We start from the raw sequence: 15,146 nt of genomic DNA on the forward strand, positions 1-15,146 counted from the left end.
ATAAAAATACAAATTCAAAACACTGCCAAGATATTTCTTTAATCCACCTTCACCTTAAAATTTACTACATAATGTGACAGTTTCCCATGCAATTACATCACATTTTAAGCCAAACAAAAGGAGAAAAACCTGTAGAAATAGCTTTGTCTTAACAATTCTTATATATGATGTGAAACCACAAACACACACAAATGAAGCATTTCGCATCATAAAAACAAACAAAATTCAAACTTTTAGGCATTCATATGAAATAGCTCAGACTCCTAACAGCATCTTTTCAGTGTTTAATGTTCCTTTAATGTTTTTATAGTTAAGGAATGAACGTTTGTTTATGGAGATGATGAATGGATTCATAATCTTTTATTGGTTCCTACAGATCTGTGCTAATAAATTGCTATGCAACTAAATTCTAAAAACATTCCTCCTTCAGTCCTTTCAGCTCAGCTCCTGTTTGATCCTCAGATTATAGCTGATTTCAAGAACTGAGAAGAGAAAAAATATAAAAACTAAAATTAATATTCATCACCAGAAATAGATAAGTAAATTAAAAAGTGGTGAATTTTTATGATATGACCTTTATTAAACAAATTGTCAAAGATAACAGCAGTGAGTTCACTATGTTCACTATGTTCACTCATTGTTTCATCATGAGGTCTGACATTCAATTCTTCCATAAATGCAAATATGTCATGTTTCTCTGTCACTTATTAAATAGTATAAAATTAACCAAATCTCAGGTCCACCTCTAATCCAAGTAACTACCATGACAATTTATCTATAATTTCTGTTTTATACAGAAGGTGTTTTCAACAGAGTTTGAATGTGTTTCATTACTTTCAAAATCAGTTTTTTATTTGTCAATTAAGAGAGTTTTGGGTTGTTCCTGCCTAAATAACAATAATAGTAATAATCTTTATCGATAGGGCTCTTTTCAAAACCCACATAACAAAGTTCCTCATGTAGGGCAGCAAATTAAAACAAACAAGTCATAAAATTAGGGTTGCAACTATCGATGATGTCCATTATCAATTACTATCATTAATTTTCTCGATTAATCTATTAGTTGTTTGGTTCAATCAATTATCAAAATAGTTGCAGATTAATTTTATAGTTGGCAACAAATCAATTAATCGACTAATCGTAGCAGCTCTACATAAAATCATTCGATTTTAAAAACAGATAAAACCAATTCCAGTGTAAAATAAAACACAAGAAAATTTCAAAGAAATAAAAACGGAAATAGTTCGAAGACAATAAAAAGAAAGTAAAATCAGGAAATGACATTATGACCTCAAATAATCCTTTCAGTTGCTGTTCGCCTGTGTGTTTTACACTTCACTGCTCTATATCTAGATAGGTAGATAGACAGATATAAAACTGCTGCACTGTATATTGCATATATTTTGTCTTTTACCCTGTTTTAAATCATATTTTGGGATGAAGAAGGTTAAATAGTTTATCCAACCTATTTGCCAAACACAACGTTGATATTGACAGTATCTGCAAAATCCCTGATGAAGGTAGATAACATTTTTAGTTTAATTAATGTCTGTACTTGGAAAACTTTATTTCTTCTTAAGTGATACTATTGGGCATTTTAAATCTTTGAAGGTTCCCATACAGGCAAAAAGACAACATTTAGGCCAATTCGAGCTGCAACAATTAGTTGATCAATCGATTAGTTGCCAACTATTAAATTAATAGATTATATTAATTCTCTGATTCCATCTTCTCAAATGTGAATATTTTCTTGTTTCTTAAGTCCTCTATGACAGCAAACTGAATATCTTTGAGTTGTGGACTGTTGGTCTGGACAAAACAAGACATTTGAAGGCATCACGTTAGGCTCTGGGAAACAGTAACTGACATTTTTCACCATTTTCTCACATTTTATGGACTAAACAACTAATCAATTAATCGAGAAAATAGTTGACAGATTAATCAATAATGAAAATAATCGTTAGTTGCAGCCCTAAGGCCAATGCTACTCATAACAATTTAATCAAAACACGTAAACTCACCTGCTTGAAAGAGAAGCTGGCGACCTCACAGTCACATGGCAAACTCAGCAGATGGGCCTGGAAACGATCTGAGACAGGAAGCAAATATTTAGAGTTTGAACACAGTGCCTGGAGCTTTACACAGAATGCACAGTACATCTAAAATATCTCTCTGTATGGTTAGAATCTAATGTATAAAAGATTGCCTTAGCCACTGGGTGTGGTAGCTTATTATGGAGTTTATTACGCTCTTTGAATCTTAAATTGGATTGTGTAATCATCTTTATTATGGAAAATATTCTCAAATGAATCAATTTTGATGGTGTCATAATGATTCCCAAAATAGTGCTCCATCATACCTACAAATAAGTCAATTAACAGCTGAAATTAATGAATGATGAAACAAATAATTGTAAAAAGGTAAGATAATGTCACCTTTACAAATGAACTGTGACAGGTTGTTTAACTTAAACATACATGTCTTCTTACTACTGATAAAATATCAGTAGTACTTTAAAGGACGAGTTCACAATTTTTCAAGTGTGTTTTAAAACAACAATCAGGAGCCCAAATTAACAATGAAATGGGTTTTTCTTGCTGTAATCATTCCTCCTGTTCATACTGACCATTAGAAGATCCCTTCATAATGCACTTACAAAGGGAAGTGATGGGGGACAAAATCCACAGTCCTCCTTCTGTATTTAATGTATTTAAAAGACCAGTTTGTAGGATTTAGGGGGATCTATAGGCAGAAATGGAATACAATATTCTTAAGTATATTTTAATTAGCGTATAATCACCTGAAAAGAATCGTGTTTTCCTTGCCTTAGAATGAGCCCTTTATATCTACATAGGGAGTGTGTCCTCTTCCATAGAGCCCTCCATGTCGCGCCGCCATATTTCTACAGTAGCGCAGAATGGACAAACCAAACACTGAATCTAACACTGTCCGAGGAAACAGAAAGAGGGAATTTGATGCTAAAAAGACTGTAAATGTGTCAGATATCCACTTGATATGACTAACTCAGACTGCTGAAGCTGAATAGAAGCTTCACATCAAGTTTTATATGCATTTTTGCACAAAATGACTGTGTGGACACACTGTGGGTTTTGGCCCCCATCACTTACACTGAAAGTACATATGAAGGGGATCTTTTAATAGCCAGTATGAACACAGGGAATGATTACAGCGAGGAAAACCTCTTTCACTGTTCATATGGGCACTTGACTGTTGTTTTAAGACAGACTTAGAGAGACAATAATACTGAACACATAAGGGATCTTCTGTTTTCTAAGTTTGTACAGCCACATTATTATGTTGTCCTTACCTCTGAGGATTTGAAGTTTTGTCAGGACTGTCACAAACTCATCATACTCAATACCACCTTGGGAGCTGGATTCGTGCCACAGAACTCTGAAGGTTTCATCGTCTAAATTGAATTCTGCAGGGAAGAGACAACAATGCCTGAAAAGGAATCCACTAATTAAACTAGAGTTTGACCTGCCACTCAGTCAGTGATTGTCTTCCTATTTTGTCAAGAAGCTTTTGGCTGATTTCAGCAGAATATCTTCTACCCTCATGTTCAAAAACAGCGTCATGAGAAAAGAAAAATTGCAAAATGTGTATTTTTAGTGTACTATTAAGATATAATGTATTACTGTGGGTAGACAGAGACTTTTTCATCTGGGTTTCAGTGACAGAGGGTGGATTCCTCCCCTCATAGCTCTCCACATACTCCCTCCTGGTAACAGCCACATAATGCTCCAGTTTGAAGAACTCCAAAACATCCAGGTCTCCAGACTTGTCCGCCTGAAAAGTGCTGGTTAAAGAGCTCAAAAGAACTGAAAAGTTAAAGATCGACACCTTATTGCATTTATGGCTCCTATTAAAGCCAAATTAATAATAGCTAATATTACATCCAGTACATTGAGTTTGGTGCCCCCTGCTGAGACACTATGGTGCAGTAGTGATGTAGCCTACCTCCAGACCTTCACTGCCCAAGTTTCCAATTTGTTCATGGATTCATATAGATGAACCAAGGTTACAGATGGAAGAAGCCCAGTCACCATTACTGCAGTGGCACCTCACTAAAAAATTTGCATATAACACTGTAATTTATGAAAAAGGATCTCAAAGTTTGGAAATTTTTGCCAAGAGATATGCCCTGGCGATCCAGTAAAAGCAGCTATATGCTGAAAATATAATCATCATACGCCATTAAAATACAGGTTATAATCTACTAAACTTAATTTTTCAGCTAAATTAAACCGCTTCTCCAGTTTTTACAGACGGATCTTTGCTGTACTGTCAGTTGTTATGATATCAGCTGCTCTAACAAACAAAGATTTTGGTAAAACAAGAAGTATAAGTCACAAGCCCTTGCTCCATGAAATCAGTTTTACTTTCATATATCTCCATTAGATCCTCATGTTTAAACGCATTCTGACTGACCAGGTAACACTAAAGATGCAGTGATCTGCCTACACTGGGCTCATGGTGGGTTGATCTTCATTTGCTTGGTAGGCCTACTCCTGGCCAAAATTTTACTTTTACAGTATTGCACATTTACGATTTTGTATTAGCTTAAATTATGGTTTCATTCTTAGGAGTTTGATGAAGTAAATCATTAGCTAGCAGGTTATTCCTGCTGGGTTTAATGAGCTTGGGAGTGCAACACGTAAATCTGCCACTGGATTCTTTTAGCCTATACTATACTATTGTGACTTTCCTCAAAAGAGAAAAGTGCGCCAATGTATTGAAAATTACAGATTTTTTAAAATGTCAAGCAGATTGACTGAATGATTGATCCTGGGACTAGTAGCATATGACAACTAAATATGACTCTAAATGTACTGAACAGATTAATACAAAAACCAGCAGTGATGTGTACGTTAAAGGATACATCCATGAGAATCAACAGTTGGCGGGCTGTCCTGAGACTCAGGGCTAAATTTGGGAAATAAGTACAACCATGAGTTTAAAATTTTCCCATTAAGGTGAAAAGATAGTGTTGTTTAAAATGAATGGAAAATAAACTGACATTTGCCACGAACAGAAAAACCACCGGCGTTCAACCTAGCAAGAACACCTACAGCATCCAGCATCTGTTGGGAACCAGGACAGAAGAAGTTTGTGGACAAATATTCAATAACTTGATTACTTAACTTGAACTATGAGGTAACATACATAAAGTAAGAAAAATGCACCAAATGACTCTGAAATATTGACAAGGATTTTTTCCCCAAAACATTGAATGAGCCTCAAAACATGAGTTAGTAACTAAAACATCTGAATCTGGTTGAGTCAATAAAAGACACCCTGTGGAGTTTATGATCACTAGTAGTACTATGGAGCATTGTTTTCACGAGTGGCACCTGCTTTATGTGTATTGTGCAGGCGTTCGATGTGATACACAGTCCTTTTGCAGATTTCATGCTATTCCGCTGATCGACAGTCATCTCAATCAAATGGCCCAATCAAACCCTTAAAGAGGACATATCACGTACATTTCCTGGTCTTTATTTATATTTTGGGGCTCTACTGGAATATCTTTGCATTTGCAGGTTCAGCCTCTGTCTGAAACAGGCTGTTTTAGCTCCTGTCTCTTTAAGGCCCCCTACGGATGAGCCCACTTTGTTCTGATTGCTTAGCTCCCGGAAGCTTCCTCTTGGCAGACATCCACCAACTCCAGACGCTACATAAACAAGCTTTACTCGAAAAGGAAACTTCTCAAATACAGTATCTCATACATATGAGAATGGACGACATGAACAACCTTAGCAATTAACTTAGCAACAAAGGCTACAGAATGGCTGGAATGCGAAAGATCTGACCAACCAATGAGGAAGTATAGGTAACTTTGCCATGGATGTATTATAAGAACCGGTAAATCCATGTAAATTGTTCACCTGGCACATGAGCCAAAACTGTTTCTATCCTCTGGGTTGTGCAGCCCACTAAATAAATGCAATAGTGTTTCTCTTGCTGGCCTACAGACTTAACATGGGGATGACGTTGCAGATTTTAAAATAGCTTCTCTAGGCTTGAGGAAAGTTTTACAAATATAAAATCTTCATAGATTAAAAATTCATAATACAAAAAGTAATAATTGACCTTATTTGCAGTTTGAGGTGTCAACAGTTTTATAGACATCTCTTTTATAATGGCGGTCTACCAGAAAAATGCCTTTTGGGCTGCAATACTACAAGTGGCCACTAGGAAAACTTGGCAGCAAGGCTGAGCAGCAGCGCCATATTGGTTACACCACTGAACTTTACAAACAGAGATTTCAGGTCAGGCTGAAGCCCTAAAATGCCCTGAAATGCTCCCTGATTTGCAGGGAGCATTTCTACATATGTTAACCTCAAGTTTTGGAAATTTAACTGTGTTTAACACATCTGACATCACGACGTACAAGAGTATATAAATAACGGAAAAATCACGAAAAGAATGTTATATACCCATTAAATTTTCTTTTGATGGGTAAAAATCATAGTAATTTGCCATTTAAAAGTGCCGTTCTCTTGTAAACAAAGTTTCTGTTCACATTGTGTGTATCCTTGAGGTCAAACAAACATGTTGAATGCATTTCCTTCCTCATAGAATATGAACCCTGCATTTTTTTACATCAGTGTTTACTTGCCAGCTATTTTTTTCTTCACTGCCTTGGTTGGCACATTGCTGTGTGCATTGGAGCAAACAAAACAGGGGCTCATACGTAAAATATTGCTCCATAACAATAACAGTGGTTAAAATCTCCACAGGGTACCATTAAGTTGGAATTCATTCCATTTTCTCTCCAACTTGCATTGTGGTTCCTGTCTCGGCTAAGTGAGAGCAGACATATTGCACACCTGGTTTCAATGATGTCTTAAAAGAACAATGGCAGTGAGAAGATCAACATCCTCCATATAGAGGCCCTCACCAACCAGTAGGAGTCACTAATGAGAACATGATCCCTCACCAGCTTCCCACCTGCAAACATGGCTAAAGTTGAACTCAGCAGTGGTGGTATGTTGAGCCCTTTTCTTATTGTGTAGTGATGTGCATTTTTAAAATTTTCAACAACAACAAAAGGTGTTAATATAAAATTTCTACATTGAGTAACTACAAAACTTTTCAGTAGTGGTAACATAAAATTTTAGAAAACACTTTAAAAAAATGCTGAAATACCTCAGGCCTGCTGTCTACCTGTGAAAGAAAAAGACAAAGATGTCATGTAAATATCCAATGATGCAGCATTTAGAAAATATATCTCTTCCATTTCTAAATTGAACTAATTCCCTTCAACAATGTTTTTATTACTTACTGTTATACACATTTCCTCAGGGAATGAGTTACATTGCAGCTCGTCTGGCCAGGAAACGCCAAAACTGGACATCATACTATCACAGCCATTTTTGGCTTTCTCACAGAGTGACCTGCAGGGCCACTGTACTTCCCCTGCCACACACCGGGGGGCGTACACTGTACACATGAAGAAGCGTGCATCTGCTGAGCACAAAGTTTGCATGATCGAATTGAAAAAGGACATCTTCACTGCAGCTTCTCTTTGACTTGCGTGTCCTAGAAGGTTCGGAGACATCGTCTGGTTGTAGGACAAGCCTTGGCACATCGGTATGTTTATCGGCTCGCAGATTCCTCCGCTGCTGCCCACTCCATACTGGAACAAAACAGAAGTGCACACTGTCATTCCAAGTCGAATTTCCTTTGGCCAGACTCTTGTAACCCTGTTTACACTGTGGAGACACCTTTAGGGATATACAGTCATTGCACACAGGGTGGGTGCAGAAACAAAATTTAGCTAGATTCAAAGCAGTCGTCCTGTATCAGATAAGAGTTTTGCAACAGTTTAGTATTTTATTTCTACTCTGTATAAAGTTCGGCAGTTAGCTAGATAGTAATGTGATAGCATTCATTTTATTAGTTCACGTTAGCAAGGTCAGTCTGTTTGCCACTATAGGTTGCCATTGCAGTAGGTGTCATAAACTTTATAAATGCATTTTGTTGTGTTGATGTGGTGGCTGAAAATATATGGTTTTGGTAGGTAACTCAGCTGCAAACATATAGGTTTGCAGCTAATGTTAAGATACCTTGGTGATGCTAATAAGTTCTCTAAAGTCATTCAAGATGGTGCCACTCTAGTGGCTGCCTGTTGCAGCAGCTACTGTTAACTTTGGTGTGTTTTTGTACTTTTTATTTATTTCACAGCGGTTTATTCCACAAAAATTCTGTGTTTTAGTCTTATTCCACAAAAACACTCTACTATTTGGTTGGCTTTTTTATCCCATTATGGATATTGTGTTGTTGAATGGACTTTTCTTGGTTTTCCTGGCGCTTTTTTCCATTCTTTGTGCCAGTAAGTTATGCTGGGAACAGGGGTATTGTTCACCTCCGCGATCAGCTCATTGTGCTCTGCAAACCAACACTACTGCCTGGACTGAGGCCCCATATTCCCGATGAGTTAAGGAGGAGACGCCGGGGATGCAGGGCTGGAGCCAAACGAGAGCAAAGAAGAGAAAGTATAAACCCTTTCTTCCCTCTGTGGTCATGGGAAATGTGAGGTCCTTGGCAAATAAAATGGACGAGATGGGGAGATGACGCATTTTGCATTACCTGGTGGACTTTTTCAGCTGGATGAAGAGGGATATTTTAATACAGGGAAGACAGAGGAAGTTTAATGTCATTCGTATATAGCTACTACCCACATTAGAACCATAGAAATCAACTTGAAAACTCGTGAAGTCGTCCTTTAAGGTAATGCAGTTCATTGTTCAAATGCTATCACTAGTATCACTGTTTTTTTAGCATCTTCTTTGCAGTTTTCAAACCTGACATAAAGAACGGCAGAATATAAGATCCCTCAAAAGCAAAAAGTCAGCAATAAATCTAGTTAAAGAATTAGAAATGGATAATTTATCTCTTTGGCACTACCTAGTGGTGGTATCAAAAAAAACCCAAAAAACACTGTAGCATATGGCAAAGTATGCTGCTATCGACAGATCCTACCTGGAGACTCTTAGACCAGAATAGTTTTCACAGGAATTGTCTAATTTTTGTAAAACAAAACCTTATCTGCCATCGGAATAGTTTCAACATTGCAATAATCATTAAAAAGATTATTCACCTAGTGGCTTTAAAGACACAAAAATTGTAAACATCTGTTCATCTTCATGTTGGAGTCAAAGAGGGCTGACTTACATGTCCACAGGACTCCGTGGTAAATGCTTCACACCTAAGTGTTTCTGGCCACCGAAAGCCAAACTTAGTCATCAGTGGCTCACAGCCGGACCGTGCCTGCTCACACAGCGTCCTGCAGGGAGGACGAGCTTTTCCTGACACACACTCAGGAGTGTAGACGGAGCACAAGAAAGGCTTCAGATGAGGGGAGCACTGCACTTTTACAAGTGGATAAAACTGATGTATTTCCAGACCTGCATCATCCTGAGTCTTGTGGCCAAGAATGTTGGGCAGGACAGTTTCTGTGTACGGCAGGCCTGCGCAGAGAGGGACAGTGATTGGCTGACATGTTGCACGGGTGGTTGGAATAACATGGTATTCTTGAACCTGGATAAGCAGAAACATAAATCAGTGAAGTCTAAATGAACATTATTCATGCTCCTGTAGTTTCTTTCAACAGCAAGTGCCCATGTCCTTTTGGCTTGTAGCGCCTCTTAAAAAAGTGATTTTTTTCAAATTCAACCAGGATTTGTCTGTGGGACACTTGCAAGGATCATTTCAGCCTGGCTTAATGTCACATCAGAGGACATGTGAGTGGCCAAAGTGCCTCTCTGTCTCTTTTTTGGCTGTTTCAGAGGCCTCTCTGATGTGATCATTTACTTTGTGTTATTCTTGTTTTTCAGCTATGCTACCAGCCCAGCTCTAGAGATGGCAATGCTGGTTGGTCCGCCATGGTTCAGACTGAAATATCTCAACAACTATGATATGGATGCCATGACATATTGTACATACAGACATTCATGTTCCCCAGAGGATAAATCCCACTGACTTTTCTTGTATTGCCACCAGCAGGTTGACATTTTTGGCTTCTAGTGGAATGTCTTGACAACTATCGGATGGATTGGCATGCTGTCATGATGTATCCCAAAATCTTTGGTGATCCGCTGACTTTTCCTCTAGCACCACCATGAGGTTGACACTTGTGGTTTTGAGGGAAAAGTCTTGAAATATTTGGATTGATTGCCATGAAATTTGGTACACCATCATCATGTTGAAATTGTAATTTGTCAAATACTTTGGTTTATGATCAAACACCTGGAAAACTCATGACATTCCCATTAGCCTTAACTGTACTTTGTGTTTAGTGCTGATTAGCAAATGTTAGCATACTGACACTCCAAACCATGATAGTGAACATGGAAAACATTATACCTGCTTCAAATCAGCGAGTTAGCATTGTCATTGTAAGCATATTTGCATGCTGACTTTAACATCTAGCTCAATGCACCTGTGTATACAGTCTCTACAAATGTAGATATTATTATTAGAAACTCTACACTGAGTGGCTTCAAAGACATAAACATCCCTAACATCTGTTCATCTTCATGTTAGAGTCAAAGACAGGACACTTACCCGTTCACATGATTCGGTGGTATATGTTTCACACTTGAATGGCCACTCCATGCCAAAGTTGGTCATCAGTGATTCACAGCCGGACCGTGCCTGCTCACACAGTGTCCTGCAGGGAGGGCGAGCTTTTCCTGACACACACTGAGGAGTGTAGACGGAGCATACGAAAGCCTTCAGGTGAGGGGAGCACTCCACTTTCACAAGTGAAGAAAACACTTGTGCTTTCACGCCTGCCTCCTCCTGAGTTCTGTGGCCAAAAATGTTGGGCAGGATGGTTTCAGTGTAAGGCAGGTCTTTGCAGAGAGGGACAGTGATTGTCTGACATGTTGGAGGTGCAGTTGGAATAACACGGTGTTCTCGACCCTGGAAGAACAAAAACATACATCAGTAATATCTGAATAAACAATGTTTTTGTTTCTGTAGATTTCATAAATCACAAATACCCACAGTCTTTTTGCTCATAGTGCCCAAACGATTTATTCAGCAAAGATTTGGCTGCACCCTAAAGGGACACTGGCTTTCTATGTGGCTTTCTTGGTGGCCCAGCTGCCCTTGTGGGCACTTTAGATGCAACTCTGTTGAGACCAAAAAATTAAAAAACCTCAACTTCTCTCTTGAAATACTAAGTCAGTCATTTTTTTCAATGAGTCATTATGGTCTGAATCTCTAAATTCAGGCCCTCTAATAAGTGCGCTGGTGGTCATTTAGGAAATTATTGCTCTGTTAATAAGATTTGAAGACTTTGATGTCTGTCATGTGGGCGTTGATTGACAGCTGCGATTGACAATTGGCTCACCTGCTGCTCTCCCTGGCTCCAGGACTCACACTAAGTCGGACTATTGTTGCAATATTTCACTAAGTTTAATGTTACTTTATTATGATACCTGCCCTATTAGCACATTTAGCTAAAGTAGCTAATGCTAGCCCAAGTGTGCACCGTTCAGTGTTTCTGGTAAGCTAGCTCTAGCTTCAGGCCAAGGTAGTGGGGTGTTTTTCTAGAGCGTGAAAGGCAACACCCTGCACTTCTTATTTGGAACGTCTTGGCTCCAAACAGAAAAGATGGCGCCGACCGTAAACTGCAACTCTGGGGACCGATTCTAATGTCCACACTCATGGATTTACAGACTTTGAGGCTGTTCCCGCTAAATCCACAAGGGGTTAGGGCTGTCCCACTGTCAAATCATCAAGTGCATGAGGGCTCTCTTGCAGACATTTTGAGCCCTTTATGCACACTTTCTGTAAGTCCGCATTGCTGCAGACTTTGCCTGTTGAAATTACCCACAGTTCATAGCATGATGCTGTTAAATCAGCTTTAAACACAGGGTTACCAGAGGAAGCCTGGAAGCATTAAAAATACGGTAAACAAACTGGCATGTGGGTGCTCAGACTGGCATAGTGGGTACGCTGGTATGCCTAAATTTACAAAGAAACACCACATTTACAAGGATTTAAGATGTTACATAAAAAATACATGAAATCAGAGGAACATCTAGTTGTTTCATCAACCATTTCTTTTCATTTTTGCCTAATGATGCTGTTTTGACAAAAATGAGTAAATTGATTATTTGACAATTACCTTTCATCCACTCTGTAAGGTAAGAGCCTGGAAGACATTCAAATCAGGCAGTTGGTCCCTTACTTGACTGTCGTTTATATGATCATTTTATGGGTTGGATATTACCTTATCTGTTTTATACTTTGTTTAATGTATTATGTGATTTATGAGTGAGTGGTTTTACTATTTTTGTCTTCTTCTGTTTTTGATTAAGTGAGCCCACTAAGACAAATTTCAATCAATCATGTTCATATGGCATTAAAGTACTGAATCTTGAATCTTAAGTGCCTTGTCCATAAAGAAAGTAAAAAATGTCAAATAAAAAAGTCCCAAACCCACAATCGTATGTAACATGTTTTTTTGTGTCAAGGTAATGTGATATGTCGCAAAGTGCTGTCCCATTCCTATTAATTTATTATTTATTTATTTATTAAACCATTTCGAACCCTTGCAGCCTCTCACACTCAGGCACCTACCAGTTGACATCAATTAAGTCCATGAGATTTTAGGGTTTAGGGTTTAGGGGGGACATCGGGATTAGGCCTGGGCTTCAATCCAGCTCCAATGCAAGCCAATGGGTGACATCACACCTCACTACGTCCATCTCTATATACAGTCCATGATCACAACCTCCTTTACAGCCTTACACAGAACTACTCTCCTGAGACTGAAAATGTGATCACTGTTATTTGTCTCATCTCTTCATCTAACTATATTGTAAAAGCAAAAACAACAAAACACATTTCAAACACTAGAGATGATAATATCTTTACCTGGACACAATTAGACTCTGGTAAAGTTTCACATCGGAGCCTCGTCGGCCAGAGCAACCTCTTCGCTTTGAGGGCAGAGTCGCAGTCTGTCTTGACCTTCTCACAGAGAGCACGGCAAGGTTTTATCCGAGTGTCGTCCTCCGGGCTGCATTCAGGCACAACAACACGACACATGAGTGTTGCAACATATGGTGAACAGGCCGTCTCCACAATCTGACCAATCTGCTGCAGGTTGAAGCCTTGAACTCCAGTCGGATGGAGGGTAGTAGTGTAGCCCACATCTTGACAAAAGCTTGAAGTTACTGGCTTGCAATTTAGCCTTTCATCTCTCCAACTATGTGCCTGCTGAGGAGACAGCAGCAAACCCAAAACCACCAAGAACCAATGCATCGTGGCTTTCAGTATTTTCACAAACTGTCCTGAGCTGTTTCACAAAAGCTTTTGGAGGTTTCAGATCAGTGTGTCCCTGCTGCTCTGCTTAGGAGGTGGAGTACAAGTCCACGAATCGAGTTTCTACAAACAAGGCACTGATTTAGGATCACTGGTAATGTCACATATCAACAAGATGCTCAGCACAAAATGAGAGCCAACTGGTCTCAGAGCAGCAGCCCTGTTCTAAAAAAGGGGGGGATTAAGATGTTTGTATGAAGCTCAACATCTGGTTGTGATTGTAGGCTTTCTGAGTAACCCTGGCTGGGGGGTTAGAAATTTGTTGATTAAAAACTTGGATGGAAAAAGTTTCAACACAAATAGGATTGAAAAAATCAAGTGTTAAGATTTCATCATTTTTAACTGTTTCTCTGGTTCTCTGGAGCATTGATTTCTATGAATAAAGACTTATGGAATTACATATCTGTTAAGAGGCAGTGTAGCAAAATACTTTCACTTTTCTGTGATCATATTTCTATTTTATCAAAGTGAGGCAGTATACATGTATATCACAATAATAATTCATAATAATTAATTCATGGTCAGAATACATGCATATGTATACATGTATCAGTCCCCATCCTCAATCCCCCCAACAACCCTGCCATTCCCCCAAACCCCCCTGGCGACCAATCCCACCCCCCATAGATCTCTATAAAAATTAATTGCAAAACAAACAACCATAAAACAGAGTAAAAAAAACCCAAAATTCACATCATGCTGTTGCTTGTGTTAGATATCTTCACTTGCCGGTAACTATTTTTTTCATTGGCACCATGCATTTTGGTTATAGAAAGCTCTGTATTAATTACCTCAAGGTAAATATTAATCCACCGTGCAAACACAAGCACATGTGGTGGTTGCCAGCGGAGGGCCAACGTCTTTTTTGCAGCAGCTAACATTTTTCTGTGAGTGTGTCAATGCTCATGTTGACATATTTCTCTTACTTACTTAAGTAGGATTTTAAATGCAAGACTTTTACTTCTAATGGAGTATTTTTAAATTGTGGCATTGGTACTTTTACTCAACACTGTAAATTGATACTCTAATCTCTCTCTAATCTAAAATTTTCAATGGCTGTCTCCTGAAAGTCAGTGCTTTAAATCATCAGTCAGGAAGCCTGGAGCACAATTTTTTTTTTTTTAGAATGAAAGCTAAAGTGTTTTAATGACATTAATGCATTTAATGAATGAAATTCTGAGAAACTACAGGTGTTCAGTAGGACAGAAGGACAAGTTTGTTGAGCACACAATCTGGGGCAGCTTGTCTCTGTGGAGGCTATCAATAAGAGTATTTTTTATAAAAGTGGGCACAATTTAACAGAAAAGACATCTGTAACGATATTAAAGGATATGTCTGGTTATTTTCTACATTTTTGGTATTGTCAACAAATCTCATGTTTGGAGCCAAACCAACAATGAACTGATCTACTAACAAGTATTGAGTGTGTGCCAAAGCCTGATATATCTTATTCTTCTGTGCCATAGACCTCCATTGTTGACCAACAATGGAGGTCAATGTTGACCAAAGCTATTAAAAACACATCAGTGAGCCACACCGCTGCACTGGGTGACATGTTCCTTCATTATGAAGATTGCGGTCATGGTAGTTTTGACTTTATACTATATTATAAATATCTCAAAGAACTTCAGCACAGCTCAGCACAAAGTCAAGAGGTTGTGATATGAAGCATAACCAGCTAGTGAAGCTGAAATCAGAACAGTGTTCCTGCACATGCTCAGTGGCATCTGCTTTACACAGAACTACTCTCCAGAGAATGAAAATGTGATCGCTGTTAT

General features: G+C 38.5%; 1 protein-coding gene across 1 annotated transcript; it reads right to left on the bottom strand.

Annotated features, from left to right (window-relative positions):
• Nucleotides 1-27: 27 nt before the first annotated feature.
• LOC137190799 (uncharacterized) lies at nt 28-13,404 on the bottom strand. Its single transcript, XM_067600432.1, has 11 exons — nt 12,919-13,404; nt 10,594-10,953; nt 9,202-9,567; nt 7,310-7,663; nt 7,174-7,191; nt 5,042-5,105; nt 4,904-4,947; nt 3,660-3,810; nt 3,329-3,442; nt 2,022-2,089; nt 28-482 (listed from the first exon to the last, which is right to left on the bottom strand). The coding sequence occupies exons 1-11, from the start codon at nt 13,306-13,308 to the stop codon at nt 459-461; spliced, it is 1,953 nt and encodes a 650-aa protein (XP_067456533.1). The 5' UTR covers nt 13,309-13,404; the 3' UTR covers nt 28-458.
• Between the last annotated feature and the right edge of the window lie 1,742 nt (nt 13,405-15,146).

Source organism: Thunnus thynnus, chromosome 10, assembly GCF_963924715.1.
Source record: "Thunnus thynnus chromosome 10, fThuThy2.1, whole genome shotgun sequence".
Lineage (NCBI taxonomy): Eukaryota > Metazoa > Chordata > Actinopteri > Scombriformes > Scombridae > Thunnus > Thunnus thynnus.